A 27,350-nucleotide genomic window follows, 5' to 3' on the forward strand; every position below is an offset into this window, starting at 1 on the left:
GCATCTCTTCATAGGCTTACCTTAAGTTGACCTTCACTGAGAACTATCATGCTTAGTTTAAAAGATATGTGTAAAAATAAATTTGTTTGTCCATAGATAACCAACATGCTTCTCTTAAGGTACAATTCATTGTCATAGATGTATCAAAACAGGTCAAGTGCTCTTCTTTCTCTGTGCATCCAAACAGCATCAAAAACCTCTGTGAATTTTGCTTAAACTAATTATATTTTGGGGGGGGTTGCTTGTTTTAGAAGTGTCAAGGCATTTTAAGATTAAGAAAAAACTTCTTTCTTCATCTTGATTTGTATTTTTAAGGTAAAGTTTAGGTTGCTTTTGTTAATAGTTTCTGTTGAATGAAGCTCTGACAGAATAAACATACCTAAAATACCTAGGATTTTCACTGGATTGATGTGGGAAGGAAGGGGAAAATAAAATCATCTCTACACCCACAGGTGAGACATGTCAAGACCCGGAGACTCTCAGGGGTTCTCTGAATTTCTGTGGAGTTTGTCTTTGGGAAAGCTGGAGGAGGTGTGTTTGTTATCTAAACGCTATTCTTGCATTTGTTAACTATAGCTACTGTCCAAGGTCTCTACAATAGCAACAAATTCGTGACTTAAAACTGCCAATTAGCCTAAAAGATGAAGGACACAAAATGCCAGTGAGCACAGCTAATGTGGCCATACCAGTACTTCTTCTAGAAATACATCTGAGCAAACCAGCACAGCCAGATATAAAGAATAGCAAAATAATGTTTTTAAAATCCAATTTAAAATTTTAGCCAACTGGCAATACTTCTGAAGAAGGAAAAAGATGTAATTAAATTATGAATCAAGAGGAATAAACAGTCTTCTCTGATCTTTTGGAAGTAGCCAGGAAATAGCTAAGGAGTTGTAAACAGGTGCAGTAGCACAAGGGTGATATGGTTGTCCAAACTTTCAATTAAGACTAGACTAGATTGTTTCTGTTCTTTATTTCCAGGATATTTCAGAATAGAATCTCCCCAAAGCTCTTTATAACAGTAATCCTTCCCACTACTGCCAAGTCCTAAGACATGAATCTTTAATGTCAAACAGCAATTCAGAGTCAGGAGAAGAGAAGCCAACAGTTTCAAGTCCCACTGTCCTGCTCTATTTGCTGGACAGCACTTCCTCCTTTCAGATTCCTAGTCAAAATATTTATAGGAGATTTATTCACATAGCTAGTAAGACTTCATATATTTCTAAATATATCCATTAGCACGAATGGGAATCATGCACTCGGTCAAGTTTGCCAAACAATGCTTTGCCAAAAATTTTTTGACCTAAGAAAGAGGAGGAGGGAGTTGTATATGCAGACCAGAATCTATAAAAGTGCTGGTATGACCAAGTGTGTTCTGTCTCCAGGGAAAGCTTCAAGGTAAGAGTATGGAGGGCTGGGTGCCAGCAGAATACTACTGCAATCCTGCTGCTTGTGGGACTGCTTGCATCAAAGGACTGTCTGTATCAATAGATTTTCTTTCCGCTTTCAAGTCATCAGTATATTTTTGCCCTTGGAATTCCATGCAAAATAAGAAAGAAGTTGTCATTTCTGTTTTTCAGTATTGACCAGCTCCAGCCTGAGAGGCAGCTGGTATCACAAGAGGTAAGACTGATTTACCTACTCTATAGGAATAGATATCCCTGTCAGTGTCAGGTTGTATGGGGATCTGAGCAAGCTGTTCTAGCGGAAGGTGTCTCTGCCCATGGCAGGGTGTTGAAACTAGATGAGCTTTAAGGTTCCTTACAAACCAAACTATTCCATGATTCTATTATTTTTATATTTTTTATGCAGCAGTAAGGGCACTTCCCATACCCCTTTACATCTGTGCATGCTAATGCAGTGCAATTCTATCTGAGGTGTACTGCCTAAAATAGCGTAACTGCATTGGACACGTTTGTTTCGTACCTGATGGAAAATAGATGACCTTTTACCACACAGAGAGCTATTTAAAGGAGATTGACTGTAAACAGAAATCCAGGAAAAAGAAGATGAATGAACAATGAAGAGAGAGATTTGTCAAATGCCTCTAAGTATTTTTTCCTGAGAAGTTTTCCTCTTTCGATACAAGTTGATCTTAAAGGATCAGCTTGAAATGGGAAACAGAAAAACCAGAGAAGCTAGCTGTCTGATTTCTAACTGAGAAAAAGTTTTGCATAGACAGTTCACACCTGTGCCTATGCTTATTTCAAACATTTTTTCTTAATGTTGCTCATCTTCTATATTTGATGCAAATTACGTGGTATAAAATGTGCAAGAAAGAAAGGTTATAAGTGAGTTTTCAAGATTTCAATAAGATTATTTCCCTTTGTATCTGCTGCTTTGTATTAAAAATGTTTCTATTATACCAGTCAGTCTAATTTTTCTGCGGAGCATACTAACACACTATAAGATCTAAAGAATTGAACACATAAAAAGGACTAAGGGAAAGAAAGTTAATGCAAATCAAAGACACATATCTTATTTAGGATCTAAATAAATTAAAAGATATCTAGAGTGAAAACAGATAAGACAAAGAGCAAAGTTGTAAGAACAGGCAGAGAACACTACAGAGAGTCAGGTGTGTGGTGCAAAGGCATTACTTCCTTCACTCAGCGCTGTACCATGTCTCTCCACTTCAGCCCCGTGCTGTGCTGCACTCAGTAAACTGCAGCCATGTCGACAGATGCTGACATGGCTATCTTTGGGGAGGCAGCTCCTTACCTCCGAAAATCAGAAAAGGAGAGAATTGCTGCCCAGAACAAGCCTTTCGATGCTAAGACATCAGTCTTTGTGGTGCATGCTAAGGAATCCTATGTGAAAAGCACGGTCCAGAGCAAAGAATCAGGGAAGGTCACTGTCAAGACTGAAGGCGGAGAGGTGGGTAAAATGCAAGATTTATAAACAACATGAAATCCCCATTTTGAGCTCCTAGATGACACGCATGTACCTTTCTTTCCTCTGTCAGACCCTGACCGTGAAGGATGATCAGATCTTTCCCATGAACCCTCCCAAGTATGATAAAATCGAGGACATGGCCATGATGACCCACCTCCATGAACCCGCTGTGCTGTACAACCTCAAAGAGCGTTATGCAGCCTGGATGATCTACGTAAGTACCAGCAGCAGTCTTCCTCTGGGTAGCTGGGAGGAACTGCTCTGCTAGGCTAAGTGGAAACCAACATACTGTCTCCCTTCCTCACAGACCTACTCGGGTCTCTTCTGTGTCACCGTCAACCCCTACAAGTGGCTGCCGGTGTACAACCCGGAGGTGGTGTTGGCCTACCGAGGCAAGAAGCGCCAGGAGGCCCCTCCACACATCTTCTCCATCTCTGACAATGCCTATCAGTTCATGCTGACTGGTGAGTGGTTCTCTCTGTCTCAGTAATACTCTGTCTCGGTAATGTGAGGAGACTTCTTGAAAGCTTCCCTGGTTCTGATGCATACATATACTGTGTGGTTTACTATCTTCACACCATTGTTTCTACTGTTCTAAGTGAAAGACACCCCTGCATTCAGTGAGGTGCTCTGTCATTTGCTTGTTTGTTTAAGTTCATTCTAACAGGTGAATTGCTGTCAGAGGGATTCTGTTGAAAAGATATTTTAACAACAATCACAATTTCCTTTTCTTAAGGCATCACTAGAGTTTTATTTCAGCATAGCATTAGTCACTGATAATTTAAACAGTAATTTTTCATGCTAATATTTCTAAAAATGAAGTATATTTCCACAGACCAATAAGCCAAATGGACTATGTGGAGCAGGGAATATAATTACGCTTGTAATGAAATACTGAAACTGAGCAGATGATGTGAAATTACTGTCTAGTGATGTCAAATTATTTCACAAGAGCACAGAAAACATCTATATCACAAATTCAGATTTGTCTTGATAAAACCATGACATGAAAATTTAAATATAATTATATATTGCTGCTAGTTTTCCTTCAACCATTTCGTTCCTTTCTTTCCCTGTGTTGTTGAGTTCAAAACTATTAACCAGTCTCAGGATTCTTTTGTCATCTGCTCTTACTATCCTTCTCTAAATACAGTCTGTGATGCAGAAAATTAATGCAGAAGAAAAAAAATACCATAGACTGGTGTAGGGAGGAACAGTATGACTTTCCAAGGTTTTTCGATGTCCATAGAAAACTACGATAGAATTGTAGAATCATAGAACTCTTTGGGCTGGAAAGAGCATTTAAAATCATGTAGTCCTTCCCTCTGGGATTGGAAGGGGCATCTCACACTAGGTTAGGTTGCTCAAAGTTCTCTCCAGCCTGACATGAAGCACTTGTAATGATGGGGCATCCACAACTTCTCTAAGCAATCTATTCCACTGTCTCACAATGCTCATCATAAAATATTTCTTCTTTATATCCAAATGAAATCTACTCTTTCAATTTAAAACTGTTTCCTCTTGTTCTGTCACTACAGGCCATCATTCTGTCACTATAGATCATGGTAAAAAGTTTATCTCTGTCATTCTTATAAGTTCCCTTTAAGTATTGAAAGGCCACAATAAGGTCTCCCTGGAGCCTTCTCTTCTCCAGCCTGAACACCTCCAACTCTCTCAGCCTTTCTTCATAGAAAAGGTGCTCCAGACTTCGATTCATTTTCATGGCCCTCATCTGAACCAACTCTACTAGGTCCATGTCTTTCTTATATTGTAGACCCAAGGGAATATTTCAGGTGGGGTGTCACAAGAGCAAAGCAGAGGGACACAATCATGTACCTTGCCCTGCTGGCCACACTTCTTTCAATGCAGCCCAGGATCTGGTTGGCTTCCTGGGCTGTAAGTGCACATTGCCATCTCATCCACCCGTACCCCCAAATCCTTCTCTACAGGCTGCTCTCATGGCAGCCATCCCACAGTCTAGAATGATATTGGAGATTCCAGCAACTGAGAGAAGGAAATTGCACTTCACCTTGCTGAACTTCATGATGTACACATGGGTCCACTCCTGAAGCTTATAAAGGTAATTCTGGATGGAAAACCTTCCCACCAGTGCATTAATTGTACCACTCAGCTTGGTGTCATAGAATCATAGAATCATGTAAAAAAAAGGTAAAATTCAGGCCACCTTCTTTCCCAATCATAGAATAGTTAGAGTTGAAAAGGACCTTAAGATCATCCAGTTCCAACCCCCCTGCCATGGGCAGGGTCACCTCACACTAAACCATGTCACCCACGGCTCTGTCCAACCTGGCCTTCAACACCACCAGGGGTGGAGCATTCACAACTTCCCTGGGCAACCCATTTCACTGCCTCATCACACTCACAGTACAGAACTTCTTCCTTATATCCAATGTAAACTTCCCCTGTTAAAGTTTTAACCAATTACCTCTTGTCCTGTCACTGCAGTCCCTAATGAATAGTCCCTCCCTAGCATCCTTATAGTCCCCCTTCAGATACTGGAAGGCTGCTATGATGTCTCCACGCAGCCTTTTCTTCTCCAGGCTGAATAGCCCCAACTTTCTCAGCCTATCTTCATATGGGAGGTGCTCCAGTCCATCTGCAAACTTGCCAAGTCTGCACTCAATCCCACTATGTATGTCATTGATGGAGCTATTAAATAGTACTGGTCCAGTACAAAACCTTGTATGACACAACTCATTAGCCATTTGGGCATTGAGCCTTTGACTGCAGCACTCTGGATCGAGCCAATTACTTAACCATCTGAGAGTTCACCTATCACACCCATATCTCTCTAGCTTAGAGGCAAAAGTGTTGTATGGTTAGAGGTAAAAATATGGTACAAATTGCTTTACAAGGCATTGAAATAGAAAAAAAATAGCAAAAAAGGAAGAAAAACATGCAGAATTATTTTCTTGTCATACCTTGCACTTACTACGTTAATTTTAAGTCTTTCTTTTTGGTCTTCATTTACAAAATCTATTTCTTTCTGCTTCTTTCACAGATCGCGAGAACCAGTCAATCCTGATCACGTATGTACACTCCCTGCTCTGGTCCCTGCGGGGCTGGCTGGTGCCAGGGGACCTCCTCCCTAACCACATGCTCTCTGCTTCTCTCTTTGGTTGCACAGCGGAGAATCCGGAGCAGGGAAGACTGTGAACACAAAGCGTGTCATCCAGTACTTTGCAACAATTGCAGCGAGTGGGGACAAGAAGAAGGAAGAGCCACAGGCAGCAGGCAAAATGCAGGTGAGATCCTAGGAGTAAGAACCTGCAACTATCAAATTCATTGATGAGTTATATCATGACAACAAGATTTCTATTTTAGGGGACACTTGAGGATCAAATCATCAGTGCGAACCCACTGCTGGAGGCTTTTGGTAATGCCAAGACTGTGAGGAATGACAACTCCTCACGCTTTGTAAGTTGTTGGCTGGCACTAAATTACTTTTAGCTGTCAGCACACTGATTTGAATCTCCTTGCTATCAGGATTGGTCAAATAGATCTCCATTGGCTTTTCTGCTTCTTTCAGGGTAAGTTCATCAGAATCCATTTTGGTGCCACAGGGAAACTGGCTTCTGCAGACATTGAAACATGTAAGTGGCCCTCCTGGCATCATCCCTTGCCTTCCAGCCTTCCTCAGTTCTTGCTCTAACTCTGTCCTACCATCCTTGTCAGATCTGCTGGAGAAGTCCAGAGTCACTTTCCAGCTCAAGGCAGAAAGAAGCTACCACATATTCTATCAGATCATGTCCAACAAGAAGCCAGAGCTAATTGGTAGGAAAGATCACTAACTTCTACAGACAAAGCTCACGGAACAGCATTTAACTCTTTATGTGCTAACTACCATTGATATGCATGTGTTTTGCCCTTCTCTCCAGAGATGTTACTGATCACCACCAATCCATATGACTATCTGTATGTGAGTCAAGGTGAGATCACAGTTCCCAGCATTAACGACCAGGAAGAGCTGATGGCCACAGATGTGAGTGATGCATAGAAGTTATCTTAGGCAGATTGTGACCTTTACCAGGCATGTTACTTACTCATGATTCTTTTGTTAGAGTGCCATTGACATCCTGGGCTTCACTCCTGATGAGAAGACAGCCATCTATAAGCTGACAGGGGCTGTCATGCATTATGGCAACCTGAAGTTTAAGCAGAAGCAGCGTGAGGAGCAGGCAGAGCCGGATGGCACAGAAGGTACCAGCAAAACTTATACTGAAGCACAGTATAGTCCTGAGACCTCACTAACACAGGCAGTAAAATTCATGATCAAAATCCTTTATTCAGCCTGTACATTTCCTCACATGCTAGTATTGTATTTTAAAATGACTAAAAGGATTAAAATTGAAAGGAATCTCATAATGATGAACCGTAATAGTAGAATAGGCTACAAATAATAGCTGTAACTTTACTTAGGTGATGGCATTTTGCAGTGGAAATATTTGGAGTAGTGTGTACTGATTCCATTGAAATCAGTTCTGTTGCAGAGACACTGGAATCCTCTTCTGAGGATTATTCAGAACTTATGAACAAAATTCTTAGTGTGACAAAGTCGCCTTTTGTTTTGCTTGTTTTAGTTTATCATGAAGCTGAGAGTGGAGTGTGGCAGTGCATCTTCTCCACCTCCTGTGGACCCTGCTTATAGTGCCATCTTTCTATCTGCTTTTGAAAACATTGAGAAAAACATGCAACTTATTCTAGTATTTCACTATCCTAATTCATTGGAAACTTTTCCCCAGTTGCTAGCCTAAATGTTTCTTGACACTATTTTGGACTGTTAGATCATGTCCAATACTCATGCATGAAACTGCTATACTTTTGTATGATCATTACATACTGTGCCTGCTGGAAGCATTAAAAGAAATAGCAGAAAGTTAAATGCCAAACTTTATTTCAGGCTCGTATGTTTATTTGTAAAGGCATAATTTGCACTTTTTACCTTTTTATCTTTACCAGAATTGAGTTTTCATACTTGTTTTAAAGGAACACTAATGTCTGCTGGTACCTTGTTTTGGTCTTTAGTTGCTGACAAGGCTGCCTATTTGATGGGTCTGAACTCAGCTGACCTGCTGAAGGCCCTCTGCTACCCCCGTGTCAAGGTTGGGAATGAATATGTGACCAAGGGTCAAACTGTGCAGCAGGTAACAAAACTTCCCATTTTGTTGACTAATCTTCTTGCCTTCCTCTTTTGATTTACATAATAACTATGAGCCTTCTGTTTTTTTGTTCTAGGTCTACAATTCAGTTGGTGCCCTGGCAAAAGCTGTCTTTGAGAAGATGTTCTTGTGGATGGTTGTTCGCATCAACCAACAGCTGGACACCAAACAGCCCAGACAGTACTTCATTGGTGTCCTGGACATTGCTGGCTTCGAGATCTTTGATGTAAGAACAGTGTTTTATTAGCATGCCTTTAGAAGTAACGCTGTTATATGCCAAAGTACTTTAGAAGGAATTATGTGCCTTTTTTTTCTCAGAAATGGTTTGATCCTTTGAGATTGCACCTAAAGTATCACGATTCCCACAGCTTTTTAATAAGTTTTGGTGTTGCACGTATACCAGTGGCAATCTATAAATGCAGGGGTTTTTACAGTTTACAAACAGTAGACTAACATGGCATTTCATACCTATGTGCAGAGACATCAGTTCATTAGTCAAAACTTGTGATTAGAATTCTTGGGACATGCTTTGACATCAGCATTTGAAAATGCTGGATAAACTGCTGCAGCTTGGGCTCTCAAATATCTGAATTAGTCCGGTCCAGTAGCTATCAAAACTGACAAGTCTGACAAGTGGCCCAAACTTCCATGGGTTGTAAACATTCAGATAAAGTTTAGATTGACAAAAGAGACACTGACAGCAGTTCCAAACTCCTGGTTGAGCAAAGAAGAAACATTTGCAGAACCTGCTGTGATTTGGTACAAAAAGCCAGTACTGTTCTTTATTCCTAACTTTTAAAATTTACATTAATAGTAATCTTTATTTGCAATTGTGCAGTTCAACAGCCTGGAGCAGCTGTGCATCAACTTCACCAATGAGAAACTGCAACAGTTCTTCAACCACCACATGTTCGTGCTGGAGCAGGAGGAGTACAAGAAGGAAGGAATTGAATGGGAATTCATTGACTTTGGGATGGACCTGGCTGCCTGCATTGAGCTCATTGAGAAGGTATTTGTGCAATTCAAACCTAATATTTCTGAAATGCATTAATCTTTTGTATTTTTATAAATGTGGCTTGAAAGGGTAAGTATGATGTTGTAAATACATTACAAATACATTGTAAACTTAGATTCTTTTACAATTCACTCTGCTGAGAAGAAAAATCCTTGGGAGCAGGGATTTGATGTGTCCCCCTCAGGAAACTTTATCTGTGATTCTTTCTGCCTTTTCACCTCTTCCTTCTGCTTCTTCCAGCCCATGGGCATCTTCTCCATCCTGGAAGAGGAGTGCATGTTCCCCAAGGCAACTGACACCTCTTTCAAGAACAAGCTCTATGACCAACATCTGGGCAAGTCCAACAACTTCCAGAAGCCCAAGCCTGGCAAAGGCAAGGCTGAGGCTCACTTCTCTCTGGTGCACTATGCTGGCACAGTGGACTACAACATCACTGGCTGGCTTGACAAGAACAAGGACCCCCTGAATGAAACTGTTGTGGGGCTGTATCAGAAATCATCCATGAAGACACTGGCCTTACTTTTTGCATCTGCTGGAGGAGAAGCAGGTCAGTTCTGTGAAATTCATATTTTTTATCAGCTAGAGTGTTTTAAAGGAACTGCGTGTTGTTCAGAGTCTCCCATGTCTCCAATTTTTCAGTAAGGGAAAATATTAAATCAATTTCAGACCTTCCACTCAGGCATGATAATCTCTTGGATCATCACACACCTTTGGTCCTGTGCTCCTTTAGATAGAGTGTTGCCTCTGTTTCTTACTGCTTCCTAGGTTCCTTTCTTAGCATGACTGATACATATAAGGAAGCTTCTTGAGTCTCATAGAGAAAAATTTTACCAAACAAAGCATTAAAACCATCTCTTTTTTGCTGCTTTTCAGAGGCTAGTGGTGGTGGTGGTGGTGGCAAGAAGGGAGGCAAGAAGAAGGGTTCTTCTTTCCAGACTGTATCAGCTCTTTTCAGGGTAAGTACAAAAGTCATTCTTTCTATTTTCTCCATCTCTCTCTCTATTTTAACTTTAATTTTGGTTAGGGATTGTGAAACCTCACACTAACTCCCACAAGGCTGTTTTACTGCACCTATGAACATTTTTCTGCACCAAGACACCAAGAACTGACTACAAGTCAGCTGAGGTCAGCTCAGGAACATGCATCTTGTTCTAGCCTTTCTTCCAATGTTAGCAAAAGTACTTAGGTCAGGCTACAGTCTCATTTACAGGGAATATCAGTTTTTCACACTATAAAAAAAGTACTTGAGCAGCGTTGCTCCTGCACCAAAACAGGGCTAATCTGGGAAATGTTAGGACCTAGCTAGTAAAAGGAGTAGCTAAAATCAGAGAGAGATCATGGGTTTGCTTTTAGAAGCACTTCTAGAAAGTGGTGCTCTGGGACCTATCCCTCATGCCCTTTTTCTATGACTTGTGGCCATATTCTAACTGAATGGGGAGTCTTTCTTGTCTTCCCAGATCAACCACATATATCTGCACAAGTAGCACCTTCCCCTTCCCATCCCTTTCTGCAAAACTAGTCCTTGCACCTCTTACTGTTTGTCCTATTTTTTGTTTTGTTTTCATGCCCATCAATAGTCAGCATCTTCCGTTCAGTGAGAATCATCTTTCACTCAAAATTATGATTTTTGCCATGAACTTCTCATCACTATTCTCAATAGGTGTCCTGTCTGAGTGTGTGTATCCCTCAGTCTCATGAGAGCACATTACACAGTCTTGTGACTATCTCTCATGCTTCAGACTGAAAGGCAGAAGAAAACATATGGCTGTATGTGGGAAAAATAAATTCATTGTAGCTTTTTAACAGCTTTCTCACATTTGACAGTGTAATTGTGGAGATAACATTTGTTAATGAAAAAGCTTTACTCATGAAAAACAATAATGAAAAATTTACTCATGAAAAATTTGTTGGAGAAATCTCAGGCACAGCTACAGGTTGGTCAGAGAAGAGATTCAGAGCAACTCTGCAGAAAAGGGCTTGGGGGTGTTGGTCGATGAGAAAATGAACATGAGCCAGCAGTGTGCACTTGCAGCCCAGAAAGCCAACCGTATCCTGGGCTGCATCAAAAGGAATGTGACCAGCAGGTCAAAGGAGATGATCCTGCCCCTCTACTCTGCTCTCGTGAGACCTCACTTGGAGCATTGTGTGCAGTTCTGGTGTCCTCAACATAAAAAGGACATGGAACTGTTAGAACAAGTCCAGAGGAGGCCACGAGGATGATCAGGGGACTGGAGCACCTCCCGTATGAAGATAGGCTGAGAAAGTTGGAGCTCTTCAGCCTGGAGAAGAGAAGGCCGCGTGGAGACATCATAGCAGCCTTCCAGTATCTGAAGGGGGACTATAAGGATGCTAGGGAGCGACTATTCATTAGGGACTGTAGTGACAGGACAAGGGGTAATTGGTTAAAACTTTAACAGGGGAAGTTTACATTGGATATAAGGAAGAAGTTCTTTACTGTGAGTGTGATGAGGCAATGAAATGGGTTGCCCAGGGAAGTTGTGAATGCTCCACCCCTGGTGGTGTTGAAGGCCAGGTTGGACAGAGCCGTGGGTGACATGGTTTAGTGTGAGGTGACCCTGCCCATGGCAGGGGGGTTGGAACTGGATGATCTTAAGGTCCTTTCTAACCCTAACTATTCTATGATTCTATGAACCCACAGGAGAACCTAAACAAGCTGATGACCAATCTACGGAGCACTCACCCCCATTTTGTGCGCTGTATCATCCCCAATGAAACAAAAACACCTGGTAAGAACCTCAAGTAAAGACAAAAAAATCTTGCAATGCAGCTGTTATTCTTTATGCTTTAACATAAATTATCAAATAATTGTCTTATTTGCCTAAGGTGCAATGGAGCATGAACTAGTGCTACACCAGCTACGCTGTAACGGCGTGCTGGAAGGCATCCGGATTTGCAGGAAGGGATTTCCCAGCAGAATCCTCTATGCTGACTTCAAACAGAGGTCAGTCTCTTTTCTGCTCTCCCTTCTGTCTTTACTGCATAAGTTGTAATTCCTAACAATTTTAACATTTGTCATTACTTTTTAATGCCAAATATCTGAAAGATAAATATTGCAAGATAAATATAAAAAAACTGAAAGAGGAAAATAATGAATTGTATAAATAAAGTGTAATGTGTAAGGCTAGAAAAAAAGAAATTGTTGAGAAATCAAGAGATGTCAGGTGTCCTCACTATTTGCTGGTCATCACACAACTGAACTTTGCCTGAATATGAACTTTATCTCTGAATATGAAAGCACAATAAAGCTATACAAACCATTGATCGCAGGATTTAAAAATGAAGATTGGCATGTGGCTACAAGTTCTCAAATAAAATTTCCACACTCAGTCGAGTGTTTTGGCCATTGTATCAGCTGCAAGTTTCAGGGGAAGATGCTTTCTTCCTATACACACAGTGGCGATGCTCTTCTCTAAAAATTTTCTACAGCATAGGTTAAGTGAAAAAGATCTCGGAATAAAATGGCTGGAGATCAATGTCCTCTTCTCATCTACAACAGATCACCTAAAGACAATAAAAGTTTCCCTAACTTTGTTATCTGATTAGAACATCAATATCACTGTATCTCTAAACAAGAGATGAAATTCAAACATCCTCAAACCAATTCTGCTGCACAAACTAATGGTAACTTCAATCAAATTTATACCATTATGACTTGAGATTATCCTTATTCATATTTCCTCCTCATTCCACAGATACAAGGTCCTTAATGCCAGTGCAATCCCAGAGGGACAGTTCATTGACAGCAAGAAGGCTTCTGAGAAGCTTCTTGGGTCAATTGATGTGGACCATACCCAGTACAAATTTGGTCACACAAAGGTACAAATCTTTCTTGAGTCATTCACTGCATCTCTGTGCTCTGCTCTACCTGCCAGTGATGGGCAGCAACATTCCCTTTCTCAAGGTGTTCTTCAAAGCTGGGCTGCTGGGACTCCTGGAAGAGATGAGGGATGAGAAGCTGGCACAGCTCATTACCCGCACACAGGCCAGATGTAGGGGCTTCCTGATGAGAGTGGAATACCAGAGAATGGTGGAGAGAAGGTAGACATTTCTCATCTTCAGTTAAGGTCATTGTACTTGGAGGAAAGTGTTGATGCTTGTCTGCCTGAAAATATTTGATGTACATTTTAATTATCCTTCAGGGAGTCCATCTTCTGCATTCAGTACAATGTTAGGTCCTTCATGAATGTGAAGCACTGGCCTTGGATGAAGCTGTTCTTCAAGATCAAGCCCTTGCTGAAGAGTGCAGAGTCTGAGAAAGAGATGGCCAACATGAAGGAAGAATTTGAGAAAACCAAGGAAGAGCTTGCAAAGTCTGAGGCAAAGAGGAAGGAGCTGGAGGAGAAAATGGTGAAACTTGTGCAGGAGAAAAACGATCTGCAGCTCCAAGTGCAGGCTGTGAGTATTACTAGCCCATTTCTTGCAGGGGAAAAGGCGTAAGGTCTAAGTCCTCCCTCACAGTTTGGAACTCTCACACTGCATACTAGATTTCCTTAGGAAGTATTTTGATCTGAATCACTAGAGGTAAAACACAGGTCACTCACTGTCAGATTCTAACTTGAGTATGACTTTTTAAGTCTCTGTGTCTACAGGAATGTTTCTGAATGCAAGCTCACAATGTAAGGTTCAACTGCAGTCACTAGAGATATAATACATATTACAAGAGCCTGGAAATCAATTTAGTTGACTCCTGACTCTGGTTTAAATGAATTATGTTAAATAAAAGAGCCTTATGGTTTTTCTTATATACATGGTATTTCACCTGTCCTACTCAGCTACTATTCCAGAAAGACTCACAAACCTACTACAACCTAACTGTGAGCCCTATGTGTGTTTCAAATGTTCCTTGGAAGACCGAAAGATTTGGCAACGTTTACACTATACTCCTCTGTCTTAAAGTGTCTGCTTCACAGCTTCAAGACAAAGCCAGGTTCAAACGAAAATCAATATACCACTTCATCTGGAACAAGAGCAATACTAAGTCAGTCTTGCCAAGGGAAGATTTTACAGAGATAAAACAAAAAGATTTGTGCAAAGTTATATTCAGTTATTAACTTTCAGGGAAAGCAATCAAAATCCTCAAGAAAATAAGTGTATTTAGATACTTACACATCTCCAAATAAGGAAGAAAAAATAATTAGTGAGAGTAAAAAATTAGAATAAGATCATACTCTAATTTAAAAGAGGTTGTGCAAAAATAATTTCCCACAAGATAATAAAAAATGGGAATTCCATGGGGATTTTTCCATAGGCAATACTATTTTTCTGTTTGGCTTTTGCTAAAACTTGCAGTTAGCAAACAATACAATGTTTCCCTAATAGGAAGCTGATGCTTTAGCTGATGCTGAAGAAAGGTGCGACCAGCTAATCAAAACCAAAATCCAGTTGGAAGCAAAAGTTAAAGAGGTGACTGAAAGAGCTGAGGATGAGGAGGAAATTAATGCTGAGCTGACAGCCAAGAAGAGGAAACTGGAGGATGAATGCTCAGAGTTGAAGAAAGATATTGATGACCTTGAGTTAACACTGGCCAAGGTTGAGAAGGAAAAACATGCCACTGAAAACAAGGTATGAGGCAGAACCTGTCACTCATGCTCCAGAAAAGAGTGCTGTTCTGTTACAGTACTTCTGTACCCACTTCTCTTTCATTCACTTCCTCCTTTCTTCTCAAAGGTGAAAAATCTCACAGAGGAGATGGCAGCCTTGGACGAGACCATTGCCAAGCTGACAAAAGAGAAGAAAGCCCTCCAAGAGGCCCATCAGCAGACACTGGATGACCTGCAGGTAGAAGAGGACAAAGTCAATACGCTGACCAAAGCTAAGACCAAGCTGGAGCAACAAGTGGATGATGTAAGCACACAGGCATACAGCAAGAACAAGGCATTTTGAGGGTTAGATCTGGTGGGCAGAATATTGATGGTCTTGCTCATTTCAGCTGGAAGGGTCCCTGGAGCAAGAGAAGAAACTGCGCATGGACCTTGAGAGAGCCAAGAGGAAACTTGAAGGAGACCTGAAGCTGGCCCAAGACAACATCATGGATTTGGAGAATGATAAGCAGCAGCTGGATGAGAAACTGAAGAAGTAAGTGTGGTGTGGAGCATGTGGGTGTTGGGCTGCTGTGCTTGTCTTTTTTCTTTCAGCTCTAACATGGTTTTCTTTGTCCAAAGGAAAGACTTTGAAATCAGCCAGATCCAGAGCAAAATCGAGGATGAGCAAACCCTGGGCATGCAATTACAGAAGAAGATTAAAGAATTGCAGGCAAGTCTCTGTTCCTTGCCCCTCTCTCATCATTCTCAGGTAAGGTGAGGGCACGGGTGTGAATGGTCCCTGTTATCGCCAGGCTCGTATTGAGGAATTGGAGGAGGAAATTGAGGCAGAGCGAACCTCTCGGGCAAAAGCAGAGAAGCACCGGTCTGACCTCTCGAGGGAGCTGGAGGAGATCAGCGAGCGCCTGGAAGAAGCAGGAGGGGCTACAGCAGCTCAGATCGAGATGAACAAGAAGCGTGAAGCCGAGTTTCAGAAGATGCGTCGTGACCTCGAAGAGGCTACGCTGCAGCATGAAGCCACGGCTGCTGCCCTGCGGAAGAAGCATGCGGACAGCACCGCTGAGCTTGGGGAGCAGATCGACAACCTGCAGCGAGTGAAGCAGAAGCTGGAGAAGGAGAAGAGTGAGCTGAAGATGGAGATTGATGACCTGGCCAGTAACATGGAGTCTGTCTCCAAAGCCAAGGTATGCTTCTAGATATTTCTGCCCCAACAGAATTCTTTTAAATTTATGGTTTTGCAGCTGCTATTATTAAGAATTAGCGTTATTAACTACTTCTATATATTACCACACAGGCAAATCTGGAGAAGATGTGTCGTACCCTGGAAGACCAGCTGAGTGAGATTAAGACAAAGGAAGAAGAGCATCAGCGCATGATCAATGACCTCAGTGCTCAAAGAGCTCGTCTGCAGACAGAATCAGGTGAGAGAACCTCCTCTGTGTCCTTGAATGGGAGAGCATCCCAAAAGAGGTCTTTTGGCTCACAAATGACACTGTATATATTTTCTTTCTTTGTGCTTTCCTAGGTGAATATTCACGCCAAGTAGAGGAGAAAGAATCGCTGATTTCTCAGCTGTCAAGAGGCAAGCAGGCTTTCACCCAACAGATTGAGGAGCTCAAAAGGCACTTAGAGGAAGAGATAAAGGTGAAAAGATATTATCAGAAATGTATGAAATCACAGAAGTTACAAGATGAGAGTGAGAAAAACGATTTCTTCAGTAGTGCTGTGCTTTCCAGCCCGGAAAGAGTCTTCCAGCCCTACAACCCAGCTGTTAATTCTCTTCAGATTGTCGATCAATATTGGAGATTTTTCATTATGTTTCCATTCACTGTCACAATATATTTTTTTCCCACTCTTTTTGCTGCAGGCCAAGAACGCGCTGGCCCATGCCTTGCAGTCTGCTCGTCACGACTGTGACTTGCTCCGGGAACAGTATGAGGAGGAGCAGGAAGCCAAGGCGGAGCTGCAGCGTGCCCTGTCCAAGGCCAACAGCGAAGTGGCCCAGTGGAGAACCAAATATGAGACGGACGCCATTCAGCGCACAGAGGAGCTGGAGGAGGCCAAGTACGTGACAAGTGCGATATAGAACGGCTGGAGAAATGGCTGCAGGGAAATGGGAGTCTCTGAGACTGGATTATGACAGGGGGGAGTGAAGACTGTGTTGTAGTGTATTTGCAGTAGAGGGCAGAGAGCGAGACACAAATGTGTCCTGTGGAAAAATGGACTGGAAAGAAAAAATGTCGTCTTTATGGCTAGAATGGTTAAGACAGGCCTAATAATCAGTAGGTGCTGGGACACAGCTGTGGCAGTACTTACAGTAAGTACAGTGCAGCTGTACTTACCACATTGCAGGAAGAAGCTGGCACAGCGCCTGCAGGATGCAGAAGAACACGTTGAAGCTGTCAATGCCAAATGTGCCTCCCTGGAAAAGACAAAGCAGAGGCTGCAGAATGAAGTGGAGGACCTCATGATTGACGTGGAGAGATCAAATGCTGCCTGTGCAGCTCTGGATAAGAAGCAGAAGAACTTTGACAAGGTCTTTTGGGCTCCAGATTGAGGGCTTCTGGGCAGAACATTCCCTCCTCATTGTCACAAGTGTACTGACACCCTGTTTCTCTACAGGTCCTGTCAGAATGGAAGCAGAAGTATGAGGAAACACAGGCTGAGCTGGAAGCCTCCCAGAAGGAGGCCCGCTCTCTCAGCACAGAGCTCTTTAAGATGAAGAATGCCTATGAGGAGTCCTTGGACCACCTGGAAACGCTGAAGCGCGAGAACAAGAACTTGCAGCGTAAGTGCCTGGCCCTCTGCTCCTGGCAGGGCTTTCTCAACACCCACCAGTACCCACTGCTTCACATGAGTCTGTGCCTGCAGGTGGGCAAAGATGCCTGTCATGTTGGTGTGTGAGGGCCCTTCCCATTCTGCTCTGTGCCTGACGATGCCATTGGTCCTTGTTCCCACAGAGGAGATCTCCGACCTCACAGAGCAGATTGCAGAGGGAGGAAAAGCGATTCATGAGCTGGAGAAAGTCAAGAAGCAGGTTGAGCAGGAGAAATCTGAGCTCCAAGCCTCACTGGAGGAAGCTGAGGTACAGCCTTCTGTTCTTAATTGTCGCCTTACAACACAGTTTAGCAACCTCAGATACAAATTATGAAATTATATGCATAGAGAAAAATCTCCAGGCACAGGAGGTAGGGATCCTGGGGCATCATTAAAGTCTTTGGATATACAGAAATTTCTCCTGCACTGTCAAACCTTATACTGTGTATTATTCCTCAAGAATAAAGTGACTGACATTGGTATTTATCTAATTAAAAATACTTACTTTTTCTTTCAGGCCTCCCTAGAACATGAAGAGGGGAAGATCCTGCGCCTTCAACTTGAGCTCAACCAGGTCAAGGCTGAGATTGACCGGAAAATAGCAGAGAAAGATGAGGAGATTGACCAGATGAAGAGAAACCACCTCAGAATTGTGGAGTCCATGCAGAGCACCCTGGATGCTGAGATCAGGAGCAGGAATGAAGCCCTGCGTCTGAAGAAGAAGATGGAGGGAGATCTGAATGAAATGGAGATCCAGCTCAGCCATGCCAACCGCTTGGCTGCTGAGGCACAGAAGAACCTGAGAAATACACAGGGAGTGCTCAAGGTACAGCACAACAAAACTGGTGCTCACTGGTTTATGAATCAACTAAGTATTTCCCTGTTGTGCAATTCTGTCAGATCTATAATCATGCAAATATAAAGAATAGGAAAATATAGTTCATAGTCTTTCTTTTCTTTCTTTCCAGGATACTCAGATACACTTGGATGATGCCCTTAGGGCACAGGAGGACCTGAAGGAGCAGGTGGCCATGGTGGAGCGCAGAGCAAACCTGTTGCAGGCTGAAATTGAGGAGCTACGGGCAGCCCTGGAGCAGACAGAGCGGTCAAGGAAATTGGCTGAACAGGAACTGATGGATGCAAGTGAGAGAGTTCAGCTCCTCCATACCCAGGTCAGTGTAGAAATATATTTAGTATTTATATTTTTTCACCATACAAATAACTGAAGATTGACTGAACCATAACATTGCTAAAATACACTGTAATTTTCACACTGTGGATAACAAATATTAAGTGTGATTTTTCAGTTGCAGATATGAATTTCACTAGACTAAAGTGCTGATACTTTAAAAGTAATAAATTTTAGAGAGATATGTGCGGTTCTTACCCTACAACTCAGTTAAGTTCAACAGGTTTCAGGTTTACTTTTGAGACTGCAAAGTCTAAGACTAACCATTAAAAAAACAAGAATACACTAATACAGTTACTGACATCATTTAACAATGTCATCATAGGCATTCTATACTACCATTTAAAACTTTTACTGCCACAAGATTGAAAACTGTAAGGAAATATTACATCTTTTATCTTTATAAGTCTAAATTTCTTCTCTGTTGACTGAAAATCTGTGAGGAAAGACTTTATGGGGGATGTTCTTGAAATACTGAAGCGTATCATGGCTAAAAAACTGCAGCCACAGCAGATGATTTAGAACAGAATGCCATGTGACCAGATGGTGCAATTTACAATAAGAAACAATATTTATGCAATATTCTTGATATAATGTCACAAGGTAACAAAAACAAAATGGTCATGTTGATGCTCTTCAACAGAACACCAGCTTGATCAACACCAAGAAGAAGCTGGAAACAGACATTGCCCAAATCCAGGGTGAGATGGAGGATACCATCCAGGAAGCCCGCAATGCTGAAGAGAAGGCCAAGAAGGCCATCACAGATGTGAGTAGGGGCTCCTTTCATTGCTGATGGTGGATGTATTCTCCCCCAGAATGTCTCCAACCCCAAAATGCCATTGGCCCTTTGCTCTCCTCAGGCAGCCATGATGGCAGAAGAGCTGAAGAAGGAGCAGGACACCAGCGCCCACCTGGAGAGGATGAAGAAGAACCTGGACCAGACGGTGAAGGACCTGCAGCACCGTCTGGATGAGGCTGAACAGTTGGCACTGAAGGGAGGCAAGAAGCAAATCCAGAAGCTGGAGGCCAGAGTGCGTAGGGCTGGTGTTTGTGCAAGAGTGAGCATGTCCCTTGGAGAGATAGCAGGGAAGCTGCAAAGATGGGCTTGTGATTGCAGGTGCGGGAGCTGGAAGGGGAGGTTGATGCTGAGCAGAAGCGCAGCGCTGAAGCCGTGAAGGGTGTGCGCAAGTATGAGAGGAGGGTGAAGGAGCTGACCTACCAGGTAAGGCAGAAGGCTTCTTTGTGTGGGCATACTCTTTTCCAGGAAGCCAAAATTTTGGCACGTTGCCTTCCAGAGGGATTTCTCTTTGTCAGTGACACACTTTACAAGATTTTGTCCTCTCTCTTTGAGGACAGCAGTGCTTCATAAGGAATGTTACTCCCTCTGTTTCACATTTATGAAATCTGTAGAAAGAGGCAAACGAGACTTTCTATTACTTGCCATTCTCTGTAGTCTGAGGAAGACCGGAAGAATGTTCTCAGGCTCCAAGATCTAGTGGACAAGCTGCAAATGAAAGTAAAGTCCTACAAGAGACAAGCTGAGGAGGCTGTAAGTATCATCCTGGCTGAAGTCAGAATTCCTTCTGGTGAAAGTGGAATTTTAGTGTTTTCTTCTGTCCAGTTTTTTTAAACCTTGACTGTTTTGATGCATTTGCTTCTACACGAAAGTGGGGAATGTAAGAATAAGAATTTCTGATTTTGTGAGGATCTATACTTCCCCATCTCTATTTCTTTTCCTCTAAGCCTCACTTTTCACCTCTAAGCCTCACTTTTCATCTCTGTTTCTTCCTCCCTATGCTACTCTGGGTGTTAGAGGCAGCTTCTAGTCTAATTGTTGGGAACTCTGGCATTGACGCTTCCTAGAAAATGCTGTGTGTTATGTGGCCTTTCTGACCTTCCATTGTTCTTTGTCTTCCGGCAAACTTAACATTCTGAGCAGCTTCTTACCTTGTTTTTGAACCTGCCCTGCTCTCCCAGCTGTGGCATTTGAATGTTTGTTTGCCCAATTTTCAGACATTCAATCTCACTGCTGTTTTTTTCATAACTCCCTCTCCCCGCACAGGAGGAGCTGTCCAATGTCAACCTCTCCAAGTTCCGCAAGATTCAGCACGAGCTTGAGGAAGCCGAGGAGCGGGCTGACATTGCAGAGTCCCAGGTCAACAAGCTCCGAGCCAAGAGCCGGGAGTTTCATGGCAAGAAGATAGAAGAGGAAGAGTGAGGCTGCCATGAGGCAGCAAAGTGACTGAGGGCTGCACAAAATGTGAACCTCTTGGTCGCTTTCTCCTGTAATTAGTCTTTGTAGCAATGTCAATGTCTAGAGAATAAAGACCGTAGATTCCTCTGCATGTACAGCAGAAGCAGTGCTTTTGGTTGTTACAGTTCAATTCTGCCAAAAAGCTCCACACCAAGAGCCAAGAAGTTCATAAGAAGATAGAAGAGGAATAATAAGGGGCCCAAGGCTAAAAAGTGACCTGAGGCATGCATAAAATGTGAATCTCAGTGTTGCTGTTTCTGTAACTATTATTTATGTCTAGGTAATAAAGACAGTAGAGATTTTTGCAAGGAACAGAGATCAGCTTGCAAAAAAATCTCTCTCCTCCTAGTTAAGAACTCACTCTTACCCCTCTTCCTTGTGCACATGCCCTTCTGCTCCACAGTCTTACACAGGCCAGCCTCACATACACTTCTAAGATATTTCAGCCAAAGTTCAAGGAATCTCATGCAAAGGCCTAAGAGAAACATTCTTTTCTCCAGGCTATCACATCACAGTTTGTGTAATATTGAACAGTAAAGCTGCACAGAAGCAGAGCTTAGTGGGACAGCTGAGTGAAGACTATTGAACACACAGAGTACATATCTCAAATGTAGAGGTGTGTACCTGTACCATCAAAGCAGGAGAAAGATCACTGGAGAACTGTTCTGTGCATTTCAGTTGTGAGAGGCAATCACCATGATTCATATCCCAAAAACCATAAAATAAATCAGACAAAATCATCATGTTGATATGCTTTGGCAGCCAGCAACGCTGTCTTAGAAGAATGTATCAGAGTAGGAAAGTGCCAAGGGGGATTCCTGAAAGCACATCTGTTCTCTTAATTGTCTGTACAAGCATTCTTTAAGCTGGTACCTGCTCAGGCCAGTCTCCTAAAGGTCTCCTGCTCTCACAAACCAACATCTTTGCTATGAAATAGCCTGTGTTGTCCAGAACGTAGGGGACCAGAAGAGCTTGGATTCACTGAAAGGGAATATAAGGGACATTGTAACCATAGCTGGAGGCTCTTTCTACCAGGCACTGTGTGGGAACACAGCAGAACCAGGCTGGATAAAGGAGTAATACTTGCCACAGCTTCTGGGTTCAGACCCCTTTCATCAAAGGGAAGACTTACTAGGTAAATAAGCAGCAAAAACCACATGGTGATTTTCCTCAACCCCTCCTTTTTTTTTTTTCACACTCCATTGGTATTTATTATTTCACAAGACCCTTAGAGGAGCTGAAGGGCACCCTAGAGTTGATGAGCATTTGATTTGGCCTGTATCATAGTATATTTATTTATAATTTGAGTCAAGCTCTCCCTTGCCTTTCTAGGAGTCTTCACTCTGTTCAGGGAAAGTCTAATGCAGAGTCATCCAAGAACAGGCCTTTTTCCAGTCTCCACGTCCATAGCAAAGGCATAGCTGCCTCCTCACAGAATTCCTGTAGTTCTACCACCATGCAGAGCAGATCATCAACATGGTCACGTCTTGCATAGCTACCATCCAACAACACTGATAGGCTCTGGCACTCACTACAGCCTGGATGGTTACATGTTTCTGAGGGATCTCTGTCTGGGTCACCAAGTCCTTCCTGGCCAACAGAGATGACTTTGTTTTCTTTGCCTTCCACCAAGAGAATACTATCCTTGAGCACCTTCTCGGTGACCACTGGCTGAGCTTAACTCTTAAACTTGCTGGGCTTCTGGGTTCTGCCTGGTGGTCACCACTCCTGGCGCTGCCTGTTTGAGGCAAGTCAGGTCAGCCGAGCATACTGGGCCTGTTCTTTAACCCAAAACTAGATCGTTAGTCCAAACATAGTATTCTGAGTTAAGCTGAACTGGTCATTCAACATTTACATGTTGATTGCAAATGTAACATAAGATCAAGTACAGCATTGATTGCATAAGGTGTCTAATTACCATCACCTTTTACAGATGGGTAAGCAAATTAGATTGTTTGGGACTATATTCAGTATGACTAAGGGCTCTGATAAAATAGAAGTGAAGCTGTATAGGGACTGCTGTTACTGTTAAAAAAAGTTTCTTTTGGGAAGTCACAGAGAAAATGTATGAGATTGACTTGGTTGGTATTTTTGGCATATGTGACAAGCTTCAACAGCTACCTTCAAACTTGCTGTTTATTTAAAGCAAGTGCTAAGCATCTTTGGTCATCCCATCAGAATTGTCAATCCCTAGCTGACCTTCATGTGTCCTTTTTGGATATCTTTTTGAGTCCTCCAGCCAGCCTCCAAGTGCTGTGAAAGAGCACTGTTGCATGGGGATGAAATTGTTTATCAATAAAAAAAAAGGTCCCACTGACCTCTTCATCACTCCCCTACTTGTGCTGTTGCTGTTGCAGAATATGTGTATCCCCCTCCTTAATGTAGGTGGAGAACACCCCTGGGATCAGCAAAGTAGACTGTATTTTTCCCATGGTGTTCCTTCTAACTGCCTGTCCTCCAGACTAGCATAGGGCATGACTGATTCTCTTCTAGATAATGCGGATTTATTAATCTTTCCTTCTGTCTAGCACTCTCATCCAGCAAAAATAGTGCTGAATGACTCCCCTATGTCGAGACAGCACCTATTTCTGCTGCTTCATACAGGATACACTTCTTCAGTTCAGTACAGTGGTTTCATAGTTCTGTTCATATGACTTTTGAAACCCTCCAGCCCCAGAAACAAGCATTGGATTTCTGTGCCTTTCCTCTGGGTTCTAAACTCAGTGACTTCAGACTTAGAGACTTCTATCTTCAACTCTAGACTTAACTTATTGTGCCCTTTTATTGGCTCCTCTGTCTTGCTGTTATCCCCTTGGAATCACACCCCTATTTACTTCCTATTTCTTAATCAATAACCTTCTGTTGTAGTTTACCCCCACTTGGCAACTAAGCCCCACACAGCCACTTGCCCCCTCTCCAGTGGGATGGGGAAGAGAATAAGAAGAGTAAAAATGAGAAAACACGTTGGTTGAGATAAAGGCACTTTAATAAGTAAATCAAAAGCTGTACACATACACAAAGCAAAGCAGGCAATTCCTTCACCATTTCCCATGGTCAGGCAGGTGTTCAGCCATCTCCAGGGAAGCAGGGCTCCATCAAGCAGAGTGGTTACTTGGGAAAACAAACATTGTTAACAATGGATGTTCCCCTTTTCCTTCTCCCTCCCCCATATGATGAGCATGTTGTTATTATGATATGAAATATCCCTTTGGTCAGCTGGGGTCAACTGTCCATCCTGTGTTCCCTCCCAACTTAATCAGCCTCCTTGCTGGTGGGGTGTGGTAGGAAGGAGAAAAGCCCTTGACTCTGAGTAAACACTACTCAGCAATAAGGAAAACATTCTTGTATTACTAACACTCCTTCCAGCACAGACCCAAAATAACAGCCTCATACTAGCCACTGTGAATAAAATTAATTCTATCCCAGCTTAAACCATCACACCTTCCTTATCATTACCTTCAGACTCATCCTTCCCCCTGCTTCTCTTGGTTTGGCTATGGTCCATTTTACTACTTGGTCATTCATATCATCCCTTGATTCTCACTCCTGAGACTTTTGTTCCTATTCAGATACTTTCTCTTACATATGGATTTCCTTCCTCTAACAGTGATCCTGCACCTCTCATGCTCTTTCACATTGCAGATTCAGAGTGTTTGCAGCATGCAGAGCCTGTGCCTTCACTTCTCCATCCTTATGTTTGCCTCTTACTCTTTGTTTGAGTCAGCGTCTGATGGATTACAGTACCAATGTAGCCCTTTTCATCTCCTTTAGCGCAGCCTTCTTCCTCCCCCCACCTCCTTCTTAGACTCTCTTGTCAAATTATTTATAGGAGATTGATTCACAGATCTGTTATGTCTAATTATATCCATTTACTTCTAATATGAATGGCAATTCTGCTACCAGTTAAGATTGCCAAAAATGTTTTGACCTAAGAAAGAGGAGGTGGTGGCTACGTATGCAGATCAGACCCTATAAAAGTACCCTGGGATCAGTGTGTCTTGTCCTTCCTCAGAAATCTCTAAGGTAAGAGTCTCAAAGGCTTTGGACTTGGGAGGTGGGGGATGAAGGGAAACTGGCCCTTCATTTCACAAGCACCAGTGCATTCCTACAGACGCTCACTTTCATTCAGTGGGGTCTGCCAATGTCAGTTGTGATTTTCAGTAAGCTTTGAAGGCATCCATATGTCTTCTGTCTTTAAATTTTCTCTGTGCAGCAGTAAGAAGGAAGCTACTAATTCTATTTTACTGTACTGAACAGCTTCCAGACTGTAAGCCATTCATCTTGTACCACGAAAGGTAAGATACTGATTTATTCACTCTTCAGGGACAGAGATGGTAGAACTTCTGCAGAGGTGTGATGGATCCTTATATTTATGTCCATTGTATAAATATAGTGTAATAATCGGGCTGGATTGCTGATACCTTTGCCACAAGATTCTCAAAAACAGGTCTTAGTACTAATCACTGCTGTATTGTCAACATTCTCCCTAGGATTCTCCCATAGAGAGCGAATTCCTACATTAACACACATTAAGTCCTAAGCTTAGGAGAAACTGTCCTGAGAAGAAAAGCCCCATCAGGAAATAGTTTTCACTTACTTGTCCACAAATTAAATACATTCTTTACCTCAAACGTCAAGGGTCACTGGCAGTAGCTGTTGAGTGCCATATAAATGCATATTTAAATGCATATGTAATGAAATAATATTAATATTTTCTCTTTTTTTTCACAGGGAAGCTTAGGGAGTGGGGTTAGAATGTTGTGTATCAAAACATAAAAGTGCTAAAAGAAAACATTTCAGTCTGGGCTTCCTTGTAGGTTTGCTTATACCTATGAAAATATTGCACAATTATGCTATAATTATATAGGCAAATATTCATAGTCGCAGGGAAATGAAGAAAGGATGACACCTTCTTGGATAACTAAAGAAAGAGATGGAACAGCAACTACATTCAAAGTTTTAAATATTTGCGTTCAGGAAAATTAACTGGTCAATTTTACTTTTGACATGAATTTGTATAAATTTTAACAAATATTGTCACTGAATTACATATCTCAAAATAACAAAATGCAAAAAGCTGTGATGTGTAAAGAACATAACTAGCATGCCTTGAGTAAGTGGAGGAAAGTTAGCAAATCACTGACTTCAGGGAAAAAACCTATATAAAATAGTAAAAAAATACTTTAAAAAGGCAGTCTACTGACATGTATTACATACTAAGATAATGTATACTAACCTACTATATATACTATGAATTGCAATAATACCATAAAGATAAATTGTAATAATAGCATACAATACCTAAATAAAATAAATACAATATACAATATATATGTAGTTTACATAATACACATTACTATACTATAGTATTTCCTAATATATATAATATGCTACGCTTATTCCTGTTAAGAAGCTTGTAAGATAATATGAGATATTACAGGCAACAATAAAAATGCTAGTGAAAGATCGGGTCCATTTTACAACCTTACCTAATTATTTTGTGAAATAGTCTCATTTGGTTAATAACACTGATGAAGTGAAAAATCACGTAGTTAGAAACAAAATCATCAGTCAGGAGACTGTACCCATGCATTTGAATTTATGACAATAAGTTGTGTCACAAAGCCTGTCTTTGCTAGCTAAGAAGGCAAAGTAATTCTGTTCATGTGTAAGCTGTGGAATGCTGAATGGAACAAGATTTATAAAGTGCAAAAAACCTGCAATTATTAATAAAATATTATTTCTGTTAGGCTGGACATACTGTAATGAGGAGTTTGCTAGATGGTAAGGGGTTCAGAAACTAGTTCAAAAATATTCTAAGTTCAGAATGTCTTTCTTGCAATCAAAGTGAAACCATTTTTCAAGAAAAAGTTAACCAGTGGATTTTCACCTAGAGGTCTGCCATAGGTGAAGGTATTAATACAGAAAATAGCTTCTTAATTCAGAAAACCTCCTCAAAATCCAGATTCTAGGTGATAAACTAGAGAAAATAAGGAGATATATATATATATATATATATATAAATTTGTAGCAGTATTAATTTTGGAACAATATAAAGTCCAGCTTTTCATGAAACATCTGCATGAAACTTTTCAGTCAAGACAATTATTTGGCAATAATAAACTGGGTTTTTGTTTTGTTTGGGGGTTTCTTTTAAAGCAGTGAAGGAATACAAAATTACTTGGTTTCTGTTACAAAAAAAAGATCAAAGCAGAGGATATCAGCTTTGTTTACTAGTAGACAGATCTGTGGAATAATTAAAATATATGACAACTTGGGCTATTATATTACAGGGGAATGTCTTTAGTGAGAAGTGCTAGTAATATTAGCTCTCTGCATATCCAGTGTGCTGTGCCTCTTCCAGTGTTCTACTATAAACAAATCTCAGAGTCTGAAAGGTGATAAACAAAAAAGACATGAGAGAACTTTCACAGTA

The 27,350-nt window shown here is 41.7% G+C and overlaps 1 protein-coding gene across 4 annotated transcripts; it reads left to right on the plus strand.

Moving 5' to 3' along the window:
- Positions 1–2,673: 2,673 nt before the first annotated feature.
- On the plus strand, positions 2,674–20,878 carry LOC101878440 (myosin-1B). 4 transcript variants are annotated; one of them, XM_034067704.1, is made up of 38 exons: positions 2,674–2,877; positions 2,966–3,109; positions 3,203–3,359; positions 5,918–5,945; positions 6,044–6,161; positions 6,241–6,333; positions 6,446–6,509; positions 6,592–6,690; positions 6,795–6,898; positions 6,978–7,116; positions 7,942–8,060; positions 8,152–8,301; positions 8,914–9,084; positions 9,331–9,641; positions 9,971–10,046; positions 11,750–11,837; positions 11,935–12,052; positions 12,804–12,927; positions 13,013–13,149; positions 13,251–13,506; positions 14,431–14,673; positions 14,779–14,955; positions 15,041–15,186; positions 15,273–15,363; positions 15,446–15,835; positions 15,946–16,072; positions 16,177–16,295; positions 16,519–16,715; positions 17,004–17,187; positions 17,274–17,439; positions 17,612–17,736; positions 17,986–18,294; positions 18,437–18,640; positions 19,301–19,426; positions 19,521–19,691; positions 19,778–19,882; positions 20,114–20,209; positions 20,723–20,878. In XM_034067704.1, exons 1-38 carry the CDS (start codon positions 2,674–2,676, stop codon positions 20,876–20,878), a joined length of 5,832 nt encoding a protein of 1,943 aa, XP_033923595.1. The 4 variants fall into 4 exon arrangements, with proteins under 4 accessions (XP_033923595.1, XP_033923594.1, XP_033923596.1 ...); XM_034067703.1 differs by having other exon boundaries at positions 9,331–9,637; positions 9,964–10,046; XM_034067705.1 differs by having other exon boundaries at positions 9,331–9,633; positions 9,966–10,046.
- The last annotated feature ends 6,472 nt before the right edge of the window (positions 20,879–27,350 follow it).

This window comes from Melopsittacus undulatus, chromosome 11 (genome assembly GCF_012275295.1).
Source record: "Melopsittacus undulatus isolate bMelUnd1 chromosome 11, bMelUnd1.mat.Z, whole genome shotgun sequence".
Lineage (NCBI taxonomy): Eukaryota > Metazoa > Chordata > Aves > Psittaciformes > Psittaculidae > Melopsittacus > Melopsittacus undulatus.

Excerpts from the sequence above, each read along its gene's own strand:
- LOC101878440 (XM_034067703.1), top strand. The coding sequence starts at position 2,674 with ATGTCGACAGATGCTGACATGGCTATCTTTGGGGAGGCAGCTCCTTAC. Across the intron at positions 2,878-2,965 it reads TCAAGACTGAAGGCGGAGAG|ACCCTGACCGTGAAGGATGA; the intron begins GTGGGTAAAATG and ends TTCCTCTGTCAG. Across the intron at positions 16,296-16,518 it reads ACTTAGAGGAAGAGATAAAG|GCCAAGAACGCGCTGGCCCA; the intron begins GTGAAAAGATAT and ends TTTTTGCTGCAG.